Source organism: Pipistrellus hanaki, assembly GCF_964339955.1.
Source record: "Pipistrellus hanaki genome assembly, chromosome: 14".
In the NCBI taxonomy this organism is placed as follows: domain Eukaryota; kingdom Metazoa; phylum Chordata; class Mammalia; order Chiroptera; family Vespertilionidae; genus Pipistrellus; species Pipistrellus hanaki.
Window position 1 is genome coordinate 42,404,988 of NC_140516.1, and position 24,805 is coordinate 42,429,792.

At 41.1% G+C, this 24,805-nt stretch overlaps 1 protein-coding gene across 5 annotated transcripts in view; it reads right to left on the minus strand.

Moving 5' to 3' along the window:
* The window catches only part of SORCS1 (sortilin related VPS10 domain containing receptor 1), a 432,258-nt gene that overhangs the window by 121,311 nt on the left and 286,142 nt on the right, over positions 1–24,805 (minus strand). For all 5 annotated transcript variants that reach the window (XM_084904028.1, XM_084904030.1, XM_084904027.1 and 2 more), the window contains exon 5: positions 14,366–14,439. In XM_084904028.1, the coding sequence (XP_084760154.1) occupies positions 14,366–14,439 (74 nt within the window). The remainder of the gene's footprint in view (positions 1–14,365; positions 14,440–24,805) is intronic.

A 24,805-nucleotide genomic window follows, 5' to 3' on the forward strand; every position in this document is an offset into this window, starting at 1 on the left:
ATAGAAAGGGCTCAAAAATGCATCTGATTTCTTCTCTTCTTTCCCTTTCTTATTCAGGAGACAGATGGAGAATATTAATACTCATCTCAAAATTAAAATTAATGTTGGTAATAAAAGCTTCTTGAGAGATCAAGGGTACCCTAATAGCAGAAATGATTAATCATCATAAATCAATAGACAAAAAAAAAAAAGACTCAACAGCCCAGAGATGAAGTACATGAATAAATAAAAACACTTATGCATTCAGTGAAACTTCTCAATGCCCTACTACATGACAAGAACAAGAGTTACAGATTCTCTGCCCATAGAGGCCTCAAAACTATGGAAGAGACAATAACCCATTGAAACAGGATTCTAATATACAAGGTGCTCTTGAAGACACAGGATTGCTGTCCTTTCACTTGCAGAGAGAGACCTGGGGGAGAAGGAAGGAACAGGAAGGCTTTAGAGCCATGGTTCTCAACCTTTTTAATGCCGCTACTCTTTAATTTATTTCCTCCTGTTGTGGTGATCCCCAACCATAAAATTATTTTCGTTGCCACTTCATAACTGTAATTTTGCTACTGTCATGAATTGTAATGTAAATATCTGTCTTTTCTGTTGGTCTTAGACAACCCTCCTCGTGGTTCTCTACCTGTGGGTTTTGACCCACAGGTTGAAAACCACTGCTGTAGAGCCTAAAACACAGCAGCAGTTTAGAAAACACAGATACTTACATTAGGATTCATTAACATTAGCAAAATTACAGTTATGAAGTAGCAATGAAAATAGGTTTATGGTTGGAGATCACCACAACATGAGGAACTGTATTAAAGGGTTACGGAATTAGAAAGGCGGAGAACCACTGCTTTAGAGTAAATGGACTAAATCTTAAAGGAGATGCAATATAGGGGAAATGGAAGAGCATTCTATTTAGAGATAAAAAGAAGGTCAAAAGTTCCTAGATCAGAGAGAGGACGACCCAGATAGGCATCCACTAGTAAGTCCATAGCATGCATCTCATGTTTCCAGAGGAGAGTAGAAGATACAATAAAAGGCTAAGCAGGGGCCTTTGTGCACCACGTTTAAGGTTTTGCATTTGATACAAAAGGCCATGGATGCCACTGAAGAAAATTAAGTGCTCAGTTTTATAAACAGCAGAAAAGAACTGTGTCCCCACCTATCTATGTGTAGTCCTAGCTGTCAAAGCAAAGTGTAAGGGGAAGGCCCTTACCTGGCTCTGATAATGAAAACAAGACAAAGCCAGCCTCCTGCATCTATACTCACAGCATCTTCAGCTGGCATCACACATAGGAGCCACTTATGAATAAAATCTGAGAATTACCAATGTCAAGAATGCAAATAAAACAGCCCCTCCAGTCCAAGGTGATGTCAGCAACGAACGCAATGTCAGCTTTCTGAAATACAATCTGCCAAATGCAGCCTTTGTCAACATTTTCTACAGAGAGGGTGAGAAATGTCACTGGTTTATCATTCCCCTGGCATTTTGTCCGAGTTTATACCGGTTTACTGTAGTGCTCAATAAGTGCTGCAGAGCCAAAAATGTCCTAGGAGATAACCTCAGAGCAGGTATTAAAAATAAGCACAGTGATGGGCCAGCACCTGTTTATTGGGGTTGAGATCTGCAGTAAATGGCTTAGGAAGGAGTGTGGAGGAATCTGCAGAGGAACAAAGCGGGGGAGGTGGAACCACCTGTCTTTCTCTGTCTTGTTTCAGATGGAGCCATCCTGGTCCCAAGGGTTCTCTTCAGAAACAAAGCCCATGGGTCCTGCCTGCTACAGAGGGAAGAAACAAAGTGCGCACAGGTATTAGCGACTGGATGCCCTCACTTCCTCTTCTATAGTGAACGGTTTCCCCTTCACTGGCCACTTCGGTTAGGCTCTCAAGACAGATATCGTCAGGAGAGTCCAGGCTAATGAGGCAGAAAAGAGAAGAGAGAGAAACCAGGAACGGGGTGTCTGACCCAGAATGAAGAAACATATAATGCTTAGGAAGATTGTGAGAGATAGGATATTTGCTGCACAAAGTGCTTGATAGAAATAAAGTTGAAAGTTTGGAGAGTCATCCTTAGAAACAGGAAACATGCCTCCCCAGACATGAAAATGACCAGGTCTAAATTGGCCAAAGCAAACCATTCTGTGGCCATGCTCCACTCCTCTTCCCCACTCTCCCTTGTCTGCATTTCCCGTTTCCTTCTTATTTCCCTACTTTTATGGCTCCTCCCCTTGTTTGTCTGTTTGTGTTTTGTTTTGTTTTTTTCCCTGAATACAGATGAGGGAATCTAGAGCAGCGTTTTTCAACCGCTGTTCCGCGGCACACTAGTGTGCCGCGAGATGTTGCCTGGTGTGCCGTAGATGCAGACAAGACAAGAATTTTATAATTTTTCACTATTTTGTTTACTTAATATTTCATAATAAAGTAATTATAAAATACTTTCTTTGTGTTTATTTGATTCCTATTCAAGAGAATTACTTTATATATAGTCAATATAGGCACAGAGTTAAATTTTTTAACATTTTCTAATGGTGGTGTGCCTCGTGATTTTTTTCATGAAACAAGTGTGCCTTTGCCCAAAAAAGGTTGAAAAACACTGATCTAGAGAGACACCAGGGAGGATGACAAGATCACCTTCCTGACCTCCGTTTGGAAATAATAGTGTGGACAAGATGTAGAGAAATACATTTAAAATAATCAAAGAGTTTGGGGAGGAGAGGTGGGAGAAGAGGGGTGTTTAAAAAGGAGGGTAAACAGGGGAGAAGAGAGGACGGGGCAGAAGAGGAAAGAGTGAAAGAGAAGATGGGCAAGAAAATATAGAAGAAAAAGAGATATCAATGATGAGAGCGAATCATTGACCAGTTGCCTCCTGCATGCTCCCCACTGGGGATCTAGCATGCAACCTGGGCATGTGTCCTGACTGGGAATCGAACTATGACCACCTAGTTCATAGGTTGACACTCAACCATTGAGCCATGCTGGGTGGGACCACACTGTTTTTTAAAACTCTAATACTAAAAGCACTATGTCAAACATAATGGAAAGTGTACCAAAGTTTAAAAAAAAACAACAACAACAACGTTAACACAATTCTTCCATCTAGAAATAACCATCTTTAATATTTTGTTGTTTATCCTTTAGTACTTTTTCTGTGTAGGGATTCCTTTTTTAAAATTAATTTTTGCATCATATTAATAAAATAGCACAGCATAATATACTATGGAAGTGAACTATTTTGCCAGTTGCACAATATTCTATAATTTACTTAAGTCACATTCTGACCATGGCGTATTGGTATTGTTTATGTATGACACTGTGCTAATTATCTTTGTAGGTAAATATTAGCATGTCTCACTGAACTCTCAGGTTTTCAATTGGAAGAATTATTAAAAGAGGGAATTTCACTTGCTTGAAGAGAATGGTTATTTGCTTAAGACTCCTCATATATTGTCCAACTGACTCCCAGAAAGTTTATACAAATTACATTCCTAGGAAAAGCATATAAAACTGGCCATTTCCCAAGTTCTCACCAAGGCTAAGCATTACTTTCTCAAAATTTTAATCCATTTGATAGACTAATAAAAGTCATACCATTTTTACTCCAATTTTTATTTTCTATATGTGAGGTTAAATATTTTTATTAAATTGCCACTTTATTCTTTTATAAACTGTCTGTCATATTGTGGGTCCTTATCTCTATAGAGATGTATCATTCAAGGTTTTCATTTATAAGAATGCTTATCTGTTTAGGATAGTTACCCATTTTCTGTACCGTATTTTTCATATATTCGATAATTGGTCAGTTAGAAACCTGGATTCTTTGTTTAGGGAATTAAAAGCACTGAAACAACAGAGGTCAGCACCCCTCAATAGGTTTTTTGTTTTGTTTTGTTTTGAGGGAGCAGCAATTCTCGCATTTTTCCTTGTCTAGAACAGAGAAACAGGGAAAGGGAGAGGTGTGTGTGTGTGTGTGTGTGTGTGTGTGTGTGTGTGTATGTGTGTGTGTGTGGAGAGAGAGAGAGATAGAGAGAGAGAGAAAGAAAAACCTGCACATCACCCTCTTTATGGTGAAGATACACAACTAAACAAAGAGGGGGAGGATGCAGAACCACTGGGGGGAATCTCCACCTCTGAGACCACTAAAGGGAATGCATCACTGGGAAAATGCACTTACTTCTGAGGTCTTCATCCCAGGTCAGACCCTAAAATATTCCTTTCAAAAGAACTGTTAGGCAGAGAGATTTTGCCCTTATTTAGGCACAGAGGTTTTGCCCTTATTTAACAGGTGCCATCTTAATGATGCATTAATATCTATGAGAAATTATCTAGCTACCAGCTCCAATCAAGGGCAGTGAGATACCTAAGACAAAAACAAACAAATACGGAACATAATCCAGTGTTGGGCTTATTCACCATCTTTTCCAGTCACCTTGTTGACTAAGCAACTACACAATGGTATTAGTAAGTAAGCATCCAAGAGGGAGCCATTATTCCTTAGAGAAGGATCCTATATAACAAAGAGATAATATGCTAATTAGACCAAATAGCAGAATGACCATCCAGATGACCTTTTTGGGGGAAGCTGGGGCAATGAGGGCCCAGGCAGCTGGGGTTGTGAGGGCCAAGCCCCTTGAAGGAATTTCATGAATCAGGCCTCTAGTTAGAATATTTAAGAAGTGATCAAAATAGAAAATGTCCATGAGAAGGCCACAGTAATAACTGCTACAAGCAAGATCGACTGATAAATACTAAAATTAGTGGGTAAAATTCATAGCATTAAAATATCTCCCAAAATATTTACTAATTATTGTGGCAATCTTAACATATGTTCACACAATTTTTGATACTCCACCTGCCAGGATTTGGAGTTTAATTCTCCTTCCCTTGAGTATGAACTTTGAAAAAAGAGAGCATGAAACAAAGAAAACAGTAACTGCAGTGGAGAAACTTGGCAGATACCACTTAGGCAAGTGGTCAAGTTGAACATCAGCAGCAATGAGACATATTGATGTTTGCAAGTCTTGATACGATGTCATAAGAAGTGTACATCATTTCTGTGATATACTACCTGACAATCCTCAACCCTGTAATCATGAAAAAGTACTAGCTTAACCCAATTTGAGGGACACTCTACAAAACAACTGACTAGTCAATAATTTTGTAAAAACGGTGTCGAGTGGTGCTGGAAATTTTGGGGGAACACTTTGTAAAGTATATGATTGTCTAACCACTATGCTCTACACCTGAAACTAATACAAAATAAAATTTAATGTAAACTGTAATTGACAAAATAATAAATGATTAGTGAGCTCCAAAATTATCCAGGTCATCAAAGGTAAGGAAATACTGAGGAACTGCCACAGATTTGAGGAGATATGAGATTGAGGAGATATGATAAATAAATGCAATGAAGGATTCTGGATTGAATCTTGGGTTGGAAAATAGGACATTAGTAGAAAACATATGGAAACCCCAGTAAGATTTCCATTTTAGCTGACAGAATATGCTAATGCTATTTTCTTAGTTGAGAATATTGCACCATGATTATATGAGGTGTTAATATTAGGGAAAGTTGAGTGAAGAGATATGGAAACTGTTTTATCTTTGCAATTCTTCTGTAATTCTAAAATTATTTCAAAATAAAAAGTTAAGGGGAAAATAAAACTATGCCAAATCTTGTAAGAATATACTTAATTATAGCAAAGCTACTATAAATACTCAAGTGATTTGTTTTTTCTAAATCAGATCACTGTGATGAACTGATGATGTCATTTTATCATATAAAGCAGATAAACTACTGTAGTATTTCAGGCTGTCATAAGTTCATGATTCATACACTTCAGCGATTACAAAAATAAAGTTATATTAATTTTTAATGATGACTGGAAAATGGCTCATTGCTGAAATGTCTTTTTATTCAGAAGTAGAAAACAATATGGACATGCAGAGTTTTTATTTATTCTAGGGCTGCCCTGGTTATTATGGGAAGAGCCTGATGTAGGTTGACAATATAAATATGGTGGGTAGAGGAACTGTTGAATGTGAGGTCAAGTGTGAGGTTTGTGCTGATGCGGCTCTATGCTATATGCTATGTCTATTTTGGATTCTACCTCTTGGCTACTGAGTTACTCAGGAAGGCTAACTGCTCATGAGAAACACATGGAAGAAATGGTGTGTTCTCTGGGGTTGGTGATGCAGAAGGGTTCCCAGGCACATAAATATTCTAACAAGTTTCCTCTTGTCACAATAGAGTCATAAAGTTGCTCTGTTCAGCACATGATAATGGCTTTGTAATTCAATTATGGGTAATATTTGTCCTCTGGGATTTATTTGCCTTAAACTTCAGCCTTCATGTAAATCCCTTTCCCATAAATCTCATAAATGCTGTAGCAGGTTCTGTCCCCATCCCAGGGAACAGCTCGCCATGCCTGTGAAAACCCTGACAGCTTTCTCTATGTGATGGAATTGCTGTGTTTGGGGGGTTGCTGCTTTAAGTGCCAGAGCCAACCATAAAAAACAGTGGGACAGGTCCATTTCCTCAGTTACTCTCTTTATAGACATATAAATCCTGATGGACAGATAGACAAAGTTCCAGTTCATCCAGAAGGCTGTTTTCAGCCATTTATCTAGAATTTGGTAGAAGAGATTCCTGCAAGTCATAGGATATCTGATGCAATCGTTTCTATATTCTGTAAGAATAATGAGATTCTGATGCACAAACACATCAGGGTCAATCATCTACTCGTACATAGATTCACTCATCTGATAGTTTTGTTTTTTATTTTTTGATCTTTCTCAACCTGCTCTGCCTTTCATTCCTGCCCAGTCAAATGAGCCAATCTCTGGGTCTTCTCTACCCTCCTGTCTAGAATTTATAGCCCCACATTTTATTAGTTATCTACTAAGACAATCCTCTCTAACCCTACCCTTGATTTAAAACAATAAATATCTTTGGTTGCCTCACCCTCAATATCCATTCTTCATTTTTCACTCATCACACAAATATTTATTGTGTACCTATTCCATCAATTCCAAAATGCTCAGATTTTTTTCATTTTAACATCTTTTAAATCAGTAGGTATCTGACAATCATTGAAATAATAAAGTTTGTCAGAAAATTTTTGACAGATACATAATAAAAGGGTGCACCATCATTCAATGAAAATTTGAAGTTCATGATATATGGCCTATGCCAGCCACTGTTTAGTCACTTACTTATCTTAGCTCTTTGGTCAATTTCTTCTTATCTTTGGCCCATCAAAGGACAAATCCTTTTCCTTGGGAAACATTCCCTAGAGAATTCCCACCACATTATAGATTAATATGAATATATATATTTGTGTGTGTGTGTGTATACATATTATTTCCCTTCCTTTTCATATCTCCTACTCTTCTTCTGTGTTTCAACATAAGATGTGCTAGTAGTAGTTGACCTTACATTTCAGTATTTTTGTTATAGAATATAGGGGGGAATCAAAGGGATGTTTATAATTATTTGTTTGGAAAATGACAAGTAATACAAATAAATAGTACAATAATTAATAAATAATATGACAAGAATAAACTCTGTTTTGTACTCACAACTATAAGCCTACTTTTGCCCACCTCTCTACAGAAGGAAGAAGCATGACTCAGAAGAGAAATGTCATCCAAACATAGATAATGTGGCATTTGCAATTTTTCCTCATTTTGGGAGGAAGATATGTGCCATGTTTTAAGTTGCATAGAGGAAATCCTATCAGGCCAGGTAGAATCATAATTTTGTTTTTGTTTTCATTTGAAAGTTATATGTGGTTGAAAAAGATGTGCACAAGTGCCAAGTTTTCAAGGGGTAGACTGTAATGATTCCATGCCGGATCAACTTGGCCGACCTACAACTAACTATATTCCCCAGAGCCTTTGCATGGTTTAGGAGGGGTCAGAAGGAAATGTGTGGGATTTAGTAGATAGGAGAGAAGCAACAGTCATTTCACTCTGAAGGTTATTTTGGTTAGAGATGGTGAGAGGCAGTGTAGAAGTAAAGGTAGCTTTGAACTTGTCCTTTCTCTTCCCTTCCCAAGTCCATGTCCAGCTTGGTGGCCCCAGATCTTGGCTGCAAACTCACCAAGGGGCAGCTATGCAGGGGCAAGATCCTTCCCATATACCTCTGTAGGGGCTCCCTAAAGTTCCATCTCAAACTACAGGGCCCTCAAGAGCAAGTTCCCTTTCTCTTTATGGCCAAGAGTTAGCTCTGAAAATTACTCAACGGATGCAAATTAAATGAACTGGGTAACAAACGTTTTCAAATAATTCAAATAACTGGGTAACAAACATTTTCAAATCAAATATAACAGTAAGCTGATTTTCTATCCATTATTCCTGATTCTGGGGCAACAAAGAAAAATAGACATGTACACATTAAAAATTCTCATTGAAGATAAATTAAGTTGAATAACAAAATGAGGCTGCCATATTTCAGAAACTCATGAATACATGACTCTTCTCTATTTCCCTTTTAAATAATAGTTAATATTTATTCATCATGCATTACACATGTTTAGAGTTTAACATGAATTCTCTCTTTAATCCTGACCGGTCTATGAAGAAGACACTAGTATGATGACTAATATGCATTCCATCATCATAACTTAATAACATGTAACATTAGACAAAATTATTTTACCTCTCTGGGATTTTGTTTCTATATTTATCTTAATTATTTCTCATCCAAAAATTCTCAACACTTCCCACTAATGGACACTTCTTGTTGATATCTCCCCATGAACATTCCTCCAGCCTTTTCTAGGGTTTCACCATTCCTTACTTTCTATCCACGTGGTTAATTGGAATTGACTGTACCCCCTGGTCTAAATGTAATCACCAGTTATCTGCCCCTATTTCCAGTAAGCCCCCTATATGTAAGAGAAACATAATCAATACAGTAAGTCTGAACCTACTTTTAATTAAGTGAAGCAGCTCTAAAATTGCCTTGTCTTTTGCATAGATGATAGATTGCTGAGTGGGTTATAATTGAGACTGTCTTCTGTTGCACTGACCTAAACTTGAATTAGATCCCAACAAAACACATTCATCAAGTTCTAATAGCAAATTTGGCTTTTGGTTGGGGCTTTACTTTTTCACTGCTGATCCTATAATACCATGTTCCTCTTCAGTGTCAAATTCAAACTTGAGTTCCTTAACTACTGTACTGTCATGCTAACAGGTATTACTGGAGGGTGTGGGTGGGAAATAGGTCTTGAATTTGTGGCTGAGCTTTGCTACTGAAAACAAGAGCCATGAATCCAGAAAGACCAAGTTCCAAAACTTGATTGTATTACATATTATGTGTTATGTCAGATAAATTACATAACTTTTCATTTTATCAAATTGAGGGTAAAAATCTCTACCTCACAATCTTATTTTGAGAATGAAGTAGTATGGGTTATATAGTGCCTGAACCACTGTATTTACTTAACAAATATGAATACCTATTATGAAATTTTATCTTGGGGACAATCAGTCCTTCCATCTGTATTTTCCCTAATAATAATCTTTCCTCCTATTTTATGTTAACCAAATAGATTGTTTCCTCTTTAGGAATCATCTAAATCATGGCCCCTCAATTTGAGCCATGCAGTTTGACTGGGTCTCAACCCCATCTCCTACTTTAGTTCCTAGAGTAGATATGTGTCTGATCTAAACAAGTAATGCATCACCTTATATAGCCCTGATCCAAGCCAGGCCACTCATTCAATCCTGGGACAGAGAGGGGAAGAGGCAGACAGGGTTGATGGGGAGTCAAAGCTGATGATGCCCCTCATTGCCTCAAACTGGGGAAAGCCAAACTGAGAAGGCAGCTCATAAAAATGATAGCTGTAGAATCAGCCACTCTTAATAATACTATTACTATGAGTCAGTGGGCACTCAAGATAATTTTTAGGTGCTAAGCATATAACCAATTTACAAGAAACATCTAGTTTAATAAAGTAGGTATTGCCCCCACTTCAGAGAACAAAACTGAGGCACACAGAGGTTAAGGAACTTCCCCGTGATTGCTAACTTAGCAAATGGAAAAGCTAAAACTCACACTTCCTATCTCTGAACTCCCTAATCTCCAATCTGTACTGCCTCCCAATATAATTGATTTCTGAAGGGCAATATTGTGTTAAGATGTGTTTTATAATATGCCCTATACATGTAACTTGGTTTTGGAAGCAATTTGTACTTCTTAGAGGAAAACTTAGATTTATGTTAGCTGTGGTAGTACCAACAGCAACCACTGAGATAGTATAAGAAAAAACTTTTATATTGCACAATTATTTTACAATTGTCAATGACTACTTTCACACAATAGTAATGCCACCCAAAATAAAGTTATATCTCAAGTGTACTAGTTGATGAGGAAAATATATCAATTGATCTTCATTTTTCTCTATGGCAAATGCTATGCTACTACTCAGGGTGACAACTCAATTTAGCACTCAAAAGTTTCCTTGAGTCCCTTCCACACCCCCACAACCAGCCTCCAAGCTGAAATTATTAAAGGGGCTTCTTTGCATTATACATTCTGAATAATCCTAGACATCCCCAAAGTTCCTATGTAATTTGAATTAACTAGTTTCCAAAAGTAAGTCTAATATATATTGCTTTGATTGACACCTTGTCTGCCAGTCCAGAAAGATAGACACCAAGAGATTTTCATTAATAGTATTGTGCACTGTGCAATTCACCAGGTTTCGTGCTCACTCTGGAAAAAAACAACAACAACAACCGAGTTTAAAGAACTCCTGGGGTCTGTTTGCTAAGACCAGCCAGAGAGACACACATGCAGGCATGGTGGCCAAAAGAGCCTTGGGTTTTCTCTACTCCTCTGCCTGAATGGGCCAGATTTCTAGGGCTCACTGCCCTGGGCCAGAAGAGAAGGCCAAGAGGCAGAGGCTACAGAGTGCACTGAATTGGTAGAGCATAGACATTGGAGCCAGACCAGCTGTATTTGAATCCTGGCTGTGCCGCTTTCTGTCTGTGTGGCCTTGGCTAAATTACTTAACCTCTTCATGCCACAGGTTCCCCATCTCTTAATGATGATAATGCAAAGCTTACTTCATAAAACTGTTATGAAGATTAAATAGCTCTGCATAAAAAGGTGATCACACTGTTAGGGCTTCCATGGGGAAGATGTACCTTTCTGTTTCCCAAGGCAGAGAAAGGGGTGCTATTTATTTTACTTAGCAGTCAGATTGAGTAGAATTCATACACAACCGTGTGTAAAGTTTTTATAAAGATGGTCCAGTTATGACATTTGGTTACAAAGGGCTTCCATGTATAATCAGGCTTTCACTTAGAAGACCCTAACTCAAAGAGTAGAAAAGAATGGATTGCAATTAGCACCCTCTGAAGCAATGATGGGGCCCATTCACCTCATGATGCTGTGTGTAAACAAGACCTTCAGTGAGCCATGGAATATTGTGTACCATGTGCCAGCTGAATGGGAAATATTCTCATCTCTGTCCTTTAGCTTTGTCCAATTTGTTAGTCAATGTTTTTCTTTGTCCCTCTGGGTAGGAATACTCTTCCATTCAGTGCTCTGTGAATTGTAACTTTCTGCTTTCTAATGCTAGGTTCTCATGGAGATATTTTCAGTACTTTGGAAAAGGGACCTGAGGAAAGATCTGTCCCTCACACCTTCTCATTGGCAAAGGCATCAACTCCATTTGGAGGTTAAAGTAGGACCACAGTAATGTAGGCCTTCACTTATTTGTTTTCCAAGGCCATTCTGTGCACATATAACACCAAGTGAAAGAGAGACTAAACAAACAAAAAGACATGGACCCTCTCTCCCAAAATGACTTTATAATTTCCAAGCAAAACACACAGAGGTGCAGTGTCTCATGAATAAGGGACACAAAGAGCAACAGACAAAGAGAAGTGAGGATCTGAGGAGGGAGACTCAGGGATGGCTAGAGCTAAGCTCCTGGAGAAGGGAGAAGCCCATGTGGACTCCAAAACAACTCTCATGCCATTCTTGAGCAAGAAGAGGTGAATGGCTTCTATGCACAAAAACCTCCTTCAGTTAAAAATGTCTTTCTTAAATATATTTTAACTAGAGGCCCAGTGCACCAAATTCATCCATGGGTAGGCTTGGCTGCTGGCTGGGGCATCTCTTTCCTGACTGACAACTGACAACTGGGGCCTTCCTTTGTTCTGTGCCACCCCCTGGTAATCAGTGTACATCATAGTGAGCGATGGAACTCCCAAGGGGCCACTTTGCATATTAGGCTTTTATATATATAGATTGGTTTCAGAGAGGAAGGGAGAAGAAGAGATAGATACATCAATGGTAAAATATAATCATTGACTGGTTACCTCCTACACACCCTACACAGGTTTGAGCTCACAACTCTGGCATGTGCCCTAACCAGGAATCAAACCATGACTTCCTGGTTAATAGGTGATGCTGAACCACAGTTAGAGCAATACCAGATGGGCTATAACTGTATTTTTATGATGGAAAAAAAAATTCCACATAGAAGTCACTATGTGTTATCTTTGACCAGTTTATTTGCAAATGGCCCATCTTTCACTTTTTTAGCATTTTAGGAGATTTCTCTAATGCATTTCTCTAGCTTTCAACTCCCACAGGGATTTTAGACCAGCATTTGAAAATGAGAAATATAATAATGTATTCCTCCTCAAAATGCATGCAAATCCAAGGGCTGATGGGAGACAGTGTGATTTCAGGAGGTGTGAAGGGAGACACCTTTCACTGCCCTATTCGCAGGAAGCTCCTTGGCTCGGGAAAGGCCATTGCCCCTGTGATTATGAATGATGACATAACAAGGCATACTGACATTCTGCTCTGAGCTAGCGCTTTATAGCCTCTTTATAGCAGCAAACATCTGAAAACAGCCTTAGTAGCTTTGCCATGAGTATATTAGAAACGGGTAAGGAGTCACATCTCTTGGCAGGGTCAGGACGTAAATTCCAAAGGGTTTGTCATGTGATGTCAAGTTACACTAGAATGTTGCATACTTTGTTCTTTGTGTATCTAGGCCACAGAAACACAAAAGCTGAAGGAGCTTGTGGTATTTCCCTTCTTGTCACTGGTAGTCACCATGCCCATGGAAGAAGGCCATCTCTAGTGTAATCAGGAAGATGGGCTCAGGTGGTTTAACAATACATATATTACTTTCTCTGCCTCTTTATCATTTGCTGTCTGTCTCTCCCCTCCCGTCTCCTTCCTTCCCCTTATCTTCCCCCTCTCTGACACATATTTCACTTTCCTCTTGCACTCATCCACCAATATACACAGTCTATTGTTATACATTAAATAAGCCTAGAATTCACATCTGATCTATATCCTTAGAGGAAAATGATACTTAACTATTAAAAAAAATGATGACATGTATTGTTAACTGCATCCTCTCACACAAAGAAAAAAGGCACAGAACAGGGTGGGTAAGCTAACATTTATGTCAATGCAAATTTATGGGCTAAATGTTTTTGCTCCCCTCAAGTTCATATATAGAAGCAGTGATCCCCCAAAGTGATAGTACCGGGAGATGAGGTGTTTAGGGGGTAAATAGGTTCAGATGAGATCATGAGTGTGAAATCCCTTAATGGGATTAGTGCTCTTATAAAGAGAGGAAGAGACCACAGTGCTCCCTCTCTTTCTTTCCATCCTGTGAGGACACAGAACCAAGGCACCCTCTGCAGCATCCTGCCATATTCTCTGAAACAATCAGGCCTTCACCAGGAAGAAAATATGCCAGTGCCTTTGATCTTGAACTTCCCAGCGCCTTTACAACTCTGAGAAATAATTGTGTTGTGTAAGCCACCCAGTTTATGCCTTTTTGTGAAAGCGATTGAGCTAAGAATATGTTTGATAATTCATGCAATATTCTGGAAGGGTAAAAAAATAATTAAAAATGCTGGTTGTTTCCCAAATGATAAGGAGAAGGTCTAGGAACCTTGGAATCAGGAGTGGGAGGAAGATACACTCTTAGACTAAAGGAGACCTACTTATTTACAATGAAATGCTTTATTTGAATATGTAAAAAAAATGAGTGCATAATGGTTTCAGTAATAAATGTCACTATTAAAATGTTAAGTGTCTGTCTCACAAGTCTCATCAGACTAGAACAAAACACCAGTTCCAAAGCCCCTGCTGCTCACTAATCTCAGTCATCTATTTGGGGTTTATTAAGAAGTCCTCGATACATCTTTAATATCCCCTTAAAATGTTTACTACACCATTGCCAGGTCCTGCCCTGGGGAGCTGTGGGCATATCCCAACCAGAACAGACCGCATGTGAGAGCTCTGGGTGAGAAAAAGAATTCAATGCTTGTTTACAAGGTGACATCTTAATATGGTCCAAAATAAAGCGAGACTCACCAGTAGAACCTGTTGGGTACAACCCCTTCCTGGATAAGCTGCCACCTTCTCCCAAACTCCGCAGAGCTGTATAACTGTGGAGAAAAGAAATTACTTAGCAACACTGAATACACCAACAGCAGTTCATCAGAACAGTAACAGTAATAAGAACACCTACCATTTATTGACCACCTGCCACATACCAGGTGAATGCTCCACACATCACCTCTACTCTGCCCATACATTCTGCTTGTCAGATATTAACCCTTTGCACTCCAAACCATTCTGGACATTGGCTACCAGCTACTGGACGCTAATTTGCGGAGGAAACGTGCGTTGAATTAACTCAATTCCCTGTAATCACTAATAAACTGCAATGTCCCCCCTGAGTGGGGACATCCGAGTGATATGCTAGAATTCCGATGTCCCCTGAGAGGGGACAGCGGAGTGCAAAGGGTTAATACCCCCATTTTACAGGAGAGGAAACTGAGGCTCAGGAACATTAAGTGATTTGCTGGAAATCACATGCCCTCTAAATAGTGGAATGGACTGGGATTGATAACCCATTCTGCCTGGAGAACAAGTCAGCTGAACCACTGGACCCAGCATATGCAGATCACTGACTGTGTGGGATACACAGAAGTGCAAAATCTAGTCCTCGCTCTCAAAAAGCAGAAGGTACAACCTGAATGTGACTGCAATATTGAGAGACGCATGAGGCAGCTATTGATAACAGGATGCAGAGAAAGGAGGCTCAGTAGCCAATCAGGGATGCTTCTCAGACCTTGTGGAGATTCGGTTGGGGATCGGAAAGAATGGCTACATTCAAACTGACAGCAAAAGGACAAGCATTATTCACAAAGGAAACAGCATAGGACAAAGAGGTGAGATATGCAGGGACAGATATTAATAAGTCTGGCTTATCTAGATACATTTGGATGAAAATGTTGAGGGCAACTTGGAAAAGGCTTTGAATGGTATGTTAGGGAGACTAGAACAGACCCTGCAGACAAGAGGGGCCAAGTTACTTTTTATAATAGTAACCAGAAGAACTTCAGGCTACAGCAGGAGCCCGCATTGGCTAAGTTCTTACTTAGTCATCCAAATGCTTCTCATGTACTATTTCATTTAGTCCATACCCCATACCTGTGATATATGAAGTTATTCTGACCATTTTTACAGATGGTTATATAGCTAGTAACGGTTCAAGTCCATGTGCAAGCACTCTCCAGGGGCAACTCCATAGAAACACTGCTCACGAGACAGAGTCTAACCCTCCACTGCTCCATCTCTCCCAATGTCTTTCTTCTCCTACCTCCTGCTCTTCCTTGCCCACATGACACCCCTGCTCCTCTCCAATATTCTTTGCAGCATCACAGACCCCTTTTGTGTCTCTGGAAGTGTCCTCAGATGGTAGCCCTGAGACTCCTAATGCTGTAGGCATCCTGGCTTCCATTGGCCTCTCGGCTACTGTCTTGAAAAATATCATTTGGAACATAGTCTTTCTGCTATGTGCCTGGTCTAACCACTCACAAACCCCAAACTCCCACCATTGCATTTACCAAATCCCTGAGCGAATGAATGGTGAGTCACTGTATCCGGGACGTTGCTTGTCCAGCCTTGTCCTCCTTCCCCAGCTCCAGCACTCAACAAAGAGTCCAATGACTCACCAAGTGACTCACCAGGGCTGCAGATGCACCCGGCATGGCCAAGGAACAAGGCAGCCCTAGTGAGGAAGCACTGACCCTTAAAAAAGCTTCCTACACCATTGTGTCCCCTGGATCAAAACACATCCTCCAGCCAAAAAAAAAAAAAAAGATGGAGATATCTGGCTACTAAAGCAAGCAGTTCGATTGGCTCCAGCTACATAGCATTTGGGCATCCAGCCAAGGAGAATCTGTGGCTTCTTTCTTTCAAGTCTTATTATTCTTTTCTGCCCCATTATGTCTGCAGAAGAAAGTTTTCCTGGGCCCATTTCATGCCTGATTCATTTTAAGAGTGCGAAGGAGGGAGGCAGACACAGCCCCCCTCCCAGAGATAACAGAGGAGGGCGCAGCTCACTCTTAACGGAAACCCAAGCAGCCGGTGGACCCAGGTCCTGCGCTGTAATCCCAGTTAGTCCTGAACACCCTGCACTCTCACACGCAGACTGCTAGATCAACAGCAAGCACCTGATCTGGGACTCCTGCAGCTCCCTCTCCCCTCTTATCTTTTTTAAAACCCAGAACTGCTTTGCATGAGTTTAAAGAAGACATAGTTCACACCATTGTGTATGGCTTTGTCTGTATATAAATATAAATTAATATTAATATTTATATGCAAAGATTTATGCCAGTGTCCCAGCATCAGGGTGATTTAAAATAATAATTCCACGTGAAGGCTGATTCACATGTATGCCGAAAACCATATATAAACTCTGAGGAATTAGATGGCTACACCAGGTGATTGCTATCCATGCTCCCACCTGGAATTCATTTCCATGAGGAAGTGCGGATGCCAGCATCTGAATGTGTGTATTTCTTTCCCTTCTATGTCTTTTTAAATTGATCCCCCAGGCTTGGATTCAAACCCCGGGACCAGTCAGGCATGTCCCATAAAATTTGTTTTTATCTTCTTCCAGGGACTGCTGTGTTATTTGTGAACATCCAGAGGCCCCTGGAGCAGTGGATATACCGAGTAACCCAATAAGCCAAGCCTCTCAGGCAGCTCAGTGACATCCTTTTCAGGTTCTTCTCTCACAAGATCCCCTTTGACTTGTCTCCTTCCCAATCACACCTGAGCATAACCCCCAACCCCCACCCCAGCCATGCCCCCATTCATGCTACCCACTCTGGTAGGGGTGGCTTCAGGATGTGCCTACCTCAGTGACTGCCAGTGGTCGGGTAAGGCCCAGATAAAGGTCACCTTCTCCGTGAAGCCTCTCCTACACACTGAAATCCACACTGGCCTTATGTCCAAAGAACTATGGTACAGTAACCAATGCTATAAAACTACAGGGCACATGTTTATATTTAATTCTTTTAATAGCCTTTCTTTTTTAATTTAAAAATATATTTCTTTATTTCAGAGAGGAAGGAAGAGGGAGAGATAGAAGCATCAATGATAAGAGAGAATCATTGATTGGCTGCCTCGTGCACACCCCCTACTAGGGATTGAGCCCGCAGCCCAGACATGTGCCCTTGGCCAGAATCGAACCTGAGACCCTTCAGTCCACAGGTCTACTCTCTATCCACTGAGCCAAACCAGCTAGGGTATCTTAGTAGCCTTTCAAGAGAGTCTTCTATGAATTCAAGGCAGAAATTCCTATCTAAAAATCACCCTAAACTATCTGAGACCACACCTACATCTTTTATGGGAGGTCACAAAGCTTTTATCAATATATGTCAGGAACCCCATCCCTCTCTATCTGCACAGTGCCTAGTACGTAGTGTATGATCACGGGGCAAAAGTCTTAATCATGCACCATGCAAATTTCTTAATGATGATTCTACCAAGTAAAGTGCCCAGATTTCCCAATAAATGGACAAAGGCAATTTATCAGATGACTATTTTTTTGCTTCCATGAATCCATAGTTAGAGGGCTATACTCACACAAGTAAACAAACAAAACTATAAATATCAGCACCTCTGTAACTCCCAAGGATTTGCAGCAAGCAGCTCTTGTATAGTCATTCATTCCCCACACAAAGCTACTCTGTGTCCTCCACATACCACTTCACAGATTTGCCCCCTGAGAAGTTAATAGTCCAGCCTGGTGTTCTACCAAGAAAAGGAAAAAAAAGATTTGAGCCATTCAAAAGTTAATGTGTTAATTAAACCTGCAGAGTCTGACAGCAAAGTTCTCCACAGAGAAGGGAATGAAATCAAAGACTTTTACTAGTGACTCTCTGGGCAGTAGTAGAAGGCTCTGGTTAGAATGACTCAATGTCCTTCAATAAAATTAATGGAGTCACCCTAGCCTGTTTTTCTCAGTGGTTAGAGCATCAGCCCACAGACTGAAGGGTCTTGGGTTTGATTCTGGTCAAAGGGCATGTACCTTGGTTAATGCTCAATCCCTGGCCTAACAGGGGTCTTGTGTAGGATACAACCAATGTCTCTCTCACCTTGATGTTTTTCTCTCTGTCTCTCTCCTCACTTCCACTCTCTCTAAATATCAATGGGAAAATATCCTGGGGTGAGGATTAACAACAATAATACAATTCATGGAGTCATCAGCACCTACATAAGATTTCCATCCCTCCCTGTGTGTCTCAGGCTCCACAGCTCTAAGGACCTTCAGAACACAGAAATGAGAACTACTATCAGGACTACCATTAACGTCTGTTGCATCAATAGCAACAGCAAGTGCATTCTCCAGCAATGCTGAGCCTGCAGAGGACCTCGGAGAGGACAACAGGACATCTGAACCATTTTAGGAGAGCAATGTTCACCTATAAACCTTTGGTCACAAACAGCAGAATGCGATTCGTGAAGGGGTTGACATTGTTTTGTTTTGCTAATAACCCTGGCACAAAATATTGAGGAAAAGATTGAAGGAGTAGACATCTTATAAAGGGAAGGAAAAAGGAACCAAGGCAGAAAATCCTTCCTGCCTAAAATCATCCTAAACTATCTGAGACCACGTCCTTGTACTCCTGAGCTCACACTGGAGGCTTAGCAATGCACAAGATCCAGCAGCAGCCTCAGGGCTTAATCCTCCACTCTGTCCTTATGCTGGTCTGGGGCAGTCAGCTCTTCTCCCTGCTATGCTCTTCTCCTAATGAGGTTTTCCATTTTTCTTTCTCTCTCTTTCTCTCTCTCTCTCTCTCTCTCTCTCTCTCTCTCTCTCTCTCTCTCTCTCAACATTTCTCACATTGGTTTGTTTTCTTGCCACCTGCTTTTGTCTGCTATAAGAAGAGTATAGATTTAAAAAAATACAGTTGATTGAAGAAGATGCTATTGCCAAGGTTAGTTTTTTTTGTATGTTTTTTCAATATTCTCAATAGGATATGTTTATTGATTTTTATTTATTTTTATTTTTTTTTGAGAGAGAAACATCATCAATGTGACAATTAAATATCAATTGCCTCTCAGACACACTCCAATCTGGCCAGGACAAGGTTAGTTTTGAGCTTTTAATCAATTGCTCAGTCATCTCCGGGGCCACACTCAGGAGGCCTGTAAAGCTGCAAGTTGGATGAGGGCCACAGGCCCCAAGGGAGCAAAGAGGGATGCCACGGAGGACACATAGCATAGTGTGGGGCTGGGAAAGAGTAAGACTCCTTGGCTTTGCTCAGGATTTCTAACCACAACAGCTTAAGATGGGGCGAGAGAAGGGGCTATGACAGTATCCAACTTGGATTTTCCATCCTCTTACCATTTCTTTGAAGAGAAACTCAACTTCCTTATGTCGATATGAAAGCTTGTCATTGCCACAATCCCTGGAAAGTCTTCTCAATATCCCTAAGTTGCATCAATACAGCCCCTCCTTTCAGACTGCTAGGAACTCATTAGAAGCTTTTTTTTTTTCAGCTAGGAAATTGGTCCAAGGACACAACTGCACAGGAAGGAAGAAGGGTAATGTCTTTGGTTGATGGGATTGGAAGTGGTTCCCCAGAAACTTCCCCAGGGCGCCTTCCCCAGGCAGGAGGCAGGTCCTGGGTCCCTCCACAGGCTCAAGAAGGCTCCACAGCCACATGGGTGGAACACTTCCTGCTGTCGGCTCCTTTTAAGGTTCTCTGCTCCTTCCTCTTTGCCTCTCTGCCCTTCACATTTTAGAGGCAGGAGGCCTGCAAATTGCACTCCTTGAAAAGGCTGACAGAAACCCCTGCCAGTTCTATTTTATTTGCCTCATCCTAACGCTGCCCTGGGGATGGTCTGGGTACAGAGCTCCCATCCAGCTCATGATTCTCCACTTCTCACTGAAAGTTACTGCTTTCTTTTTAGCAAGAAAGAGATGGTACCTTCAGGACTTCAAATGAATTCCTAATGCCGGGCCGGAGGCATGGCAAATATCAAGCTCTTCCCTCCCCAGGCCTCCACAGAGAGGAAGAGAAGGCCACAAATCACTCCAAGGGGAAGCTGCGTTCCCTGGTCCCTGAAATAATTTCATGAAACTTCACTAAATGCTGCCATGAGCCTTTCCATTGGCGGGTGGGTACAGGGATGGGATAGAGAGAAAACCATGGTAACCACTCCAGACCAACACTCCTACCCCTACCAGATGGAAGTTCCTCAAAGAAAAAGCTAGCTCGTCAGGATATATCACGGCCAAAGTGATGTGAAGTGTTTGGTTCAGAGTGCTATGGTGGTGGATGTGAAAAAGGAAAATGTGGGAATCTTCCAAAGCTTTCCAGGTGGGCCTAGGGTACCGTTAAAATTCCCAGTGTGGCCCAGCAGGTGTGGCTCAGTTGGTCGAGCGTTGTCCCATGCACCAGGAGGTCGCTGGTTTGATTCCCAGCCTGAGCACATGCCCAATTATGGGCTCAATCTCCACTAAGGGTACGTGCAGGAAGCAGCCAATCAATGATATTTCTCTATCATCTATGTTTCTATCTTTCCTTCTCCCTTCCTCTCTTTCTCTAAAAATAATCAATTAACCCCTCCCCCATTTTCTCAATATGAAGACGGAGAGGAACACTATTCCAGGGTGAACAGGTCAGTCTGAGCAAATTAACAAAGCAGCAAAGTCCAGAGAGACACAGAGACATATCAGTTAGAAGGTGGCTGCAACCAGGCAGGGAAGTGATGAGTGTCTGGATTAGCCAGGCCCCTGTATATGAGAAGAATAAATAGGACCACTATTTTAAAAATAAGCAAAAAACAAAACAAAATTAAACTGGAAAAATAAGTCTGACCAATGGAGAGCAGAAGAAATGTCACTTCTGAAAGCCCTTCACTTTGCCTGAGCAGGGAGAGAAAGTACATGCAGACACCTGGGACTAAAGCCAGGACAAGGTTGGAGGCACAGATGCACAGGGGTCACAGTGCTGTCTCTCAAGGGGTCAGAAGCTGGTCTGATGAATCACAAGGGGCTGCTGGGTGCCAGGCAGCCAGCCAGGGCCATTGCCTCTGGCCACAGGTCCCTCCCTCTCCCTTCTTCTCCTGCCTTGACCAGGATTATCACACAACAACCCTCCTCTCTCTACTGTGAAACTCAGCTCTTAGAATGGGCATCTCATGGTAGATTGGACAGGAAGGCACCTGACTTTGGGTTTCTCTTGGCAGCTTTGAGATCCTGGCTGTGTCGCTGAATCTCTTAAAACACCGAGTGTGCCATGTGTAACCCACACTTACAATATCCTATTATAACGAAGATAGAAGGTTGGCAAGATAACATTTTTAATTTTTTTTTTTAAAAAAAGGTGAAAACAGCCTTGCCTGTGTGGCTCAGTGGTTGAGCATTGACCTATGAACCATGAAGTCAAGTTTCAATTCCCGGTCAGAGCACATGCCTGGATTCTGGGCTTGATCCCCAGTGAGGGGCTGCAAATCCATGATTCTTTCTCATCATTGATGCTTCTGTCTCTCTCTCCCTCTCCATTCTTCCCTCTGAAATCAATAAAACTATATTTTTTTAAAGGTGAAAACAATAGACATAAATTCACAAAATGTGTCTATTCTTCCTTCTCCCAAAACCACTTCCATGTCCATGGCAATATCCTTAGTTGTGACCCCTCTTGGCAAGAACCCTGCACATTGCCAGATTTCTAAAGGGCCAGCCTTAGATAGGCATTTTTCTGGGTATCCCTTGAACTTATTTAAGAAAGGGATCCATGTTCTGTTATGAGGCCAAATGTCCTTCAAAGTTTCCCACTAGTGCCTGGATTAAGGAGGTATCTTAATCCATTCAGACAAATGGTGGTGGATAGAGCGGATCAAGAGAGTTGGCTAAAAAATGCACAAACAAAAATGTAAATCTATTTCAGAGCTTCAATGGCTACCAAATAGTATTGTTGTGCCTGTCCAAGCCTGAATACCAATTACTCCTTTTCAAATGTCCAGCAGCCCATTTCTCTCAAACCATTAGGAATAGGTAGATCCAACTGTTCGAGGTAGCAATTGAAAAATAATGACACAAACTGGTTAAACAAGGATTCTAAGGTGAACACAAGCCTTCCTTGTTTGCATAGGATGGCATTTCAGCTTGAAAATTTGTTTTATAAACAAGCATTGGGGTTGACATTTAGCAAGCTCCCTGATTTCCACTCTAATCGCCAGTTTTGTATTTGGATACTTAAATTATGTATATATGCATGCCATTAGAAAGCAGCTCTGACATTGGGAAATTTCAAGCACATGGAAATCCTGCCAACCCAGCATGGTAAAGAATGCTTAGCATATTCCTTATAAATAACTGAGTGCCTTTTTACTTAACACAGGGCCTTGGGGAAACCTGATGGCATTAGGCAGATACCAGGTTCCTGAGTGTTTGAGCTTGTGCAGGAATCATTTGAATATCCCCAGGGGGTGTGAATTTCAAGGAGCCATTTATCTTTTATTTCAATTAGCCCTTTGACATTAAGGGGCTGCTAGGTGTCTTCCAAAACCAATGAAGCTACTGTGAAGACAAATAATGTAATGTTTAACGGTTTACTGTTATTATAATCAATAATGTTCCCTGAGCACTGTCTATCTCCCATGCTCCATTCTTTCTGATTCCATGGAGCCTTTTAGTGACTAAGAAGGCATTCCATGTTGACTAAAGTGCCTCTAACTTCAGGTGCTGAAAAGGCCCTGAACTATCTCGAAGGCAGCCTTGTGTCGAAATCCGACAATGCCATGCCAGGTTGGCTCTCTCTCAGGTCTTTGAATAATACAATGGGTAGCGTCTACTAGTATGCCTGCTAACTTCCAAACTTGGTGGTAAGTGTTTCATGTATGCTATCTCAGCATCCTCAGACAGTCCTTTATTATTACTTTATTATTACTGGAGAGGCAGGTGCCTTTAATAGTCCTTTATTATTACTGGAGAGGCAGGTGCCTTTATTATTACCTTCCACTTTTCAGTTGCAGAAAGTATACAATTAAGTGACCGCTGAGGGTCCCAGGGCCATTAGTAGGGCCTGAGAGAGTAGAGAGCTGATGCTTTCACCTAGTTTGCCATTTTGCTTATCAGTGGTAAGAAACCAGAATGACCGATTTTGGAAAATATTGGCATCTATTCCCTTATCAAGTAGTCATTACTTCCCAGGCAATGCCCAGCATTCCAAAAAGCCATGCTAAGCAATACCCTTCTCTTAGGATCCAGGCAGAAAAGGAAAGATGAAGCCTGACCAGTGTGGCTCAGTGATTAAGTATTCACCCATGAGCCAAGAGGTCACGGGTTCAATTTCTATTCACTGTTTTGATTCCTGGTCAGCACACCTGCCCAGGTTGCCGGCTCTGTGCCCAGTAGGGGTGTGCCGGAGGCAGTCAATCAATGTTTCTCTCTCACTGATGTTCCTTCCTCTCGCTCTAAAATAAATAAAACAGATTTTTAAAAACAGAATGCTGACTGTTAATATTTAGTGTTTCAATTATGGGTGCCAGGAATCTCCAAATCAAATCATGCTTCCCCCTTTAAAACCATGTTCTGGTTTTATATGTATCTTAGCCATCTACACCAAAATACTGAAGGGGAGGCCCACATGCAATTTTAAGATTTATTTCTTTCATAACCTGTTTCTTTGGAACATAGAGGAGAGCAGGGATCACACAGGTGCATGGGTGATATTACTGCTGACTCCCAGAGCCCCCCAAAAAGGGAGAATATAAACGTGTGAATTCTCTCCAGAAGTGCCCCAGAGTGAAGGGTGGCCCACCAAACTGTCTTAAGAGTTTATACTCCCTCCACAGAACTGACAGCTCATTTGGATGCGTGTTTTAATTGCAAAATGATTTCACATCTCCTGAAATAAATGAGACAGAGCGACCCATGAACAGGAGAAAAATAAAGATGATGGGCAAGACAGAAGAAAAAGAAAAAAGAAATTTGGGGACTAATACAAGGTGGCAGATGAGCTTTCCTTGTCCTGTTATATTTAAATTTTGTAAACACTGAAAAAATAAGGGAGTACCACGTTTCAAACAAAGCAGGATCACTTCCCTCAAAGCAAAACAAAACAAAATAAAACAAACAAAAACCCTGAAGGACCAGTGACATTAGAGGAGCCATCCTCAGTGGCAGAAATAGCTCGAAGCTCACCCCCCCATCGCCCCCCACCCCCGAATGAACACATCCTCTACTTCCTACAGCCCAGACCCAGCCACTCTGTCCAGTGAGATTTCTTGCTTGTCTGTGTAGGAACTGAGGTCATGGCCTAGATTAGGGGTGTCGAACTCAATCAGAGAAGGGGCCAAAATCTAAAATCCAGCCTAAATCGCGGGCCGAATGGTCTACTGAACAGTCATAAACTGACAATATCATAAACTGACAGCAGAGTGCAGTGATGACAGCGAGGTGCGGGCCACATTGCAAGGCCTGGCGGGCTGGATTTGGCC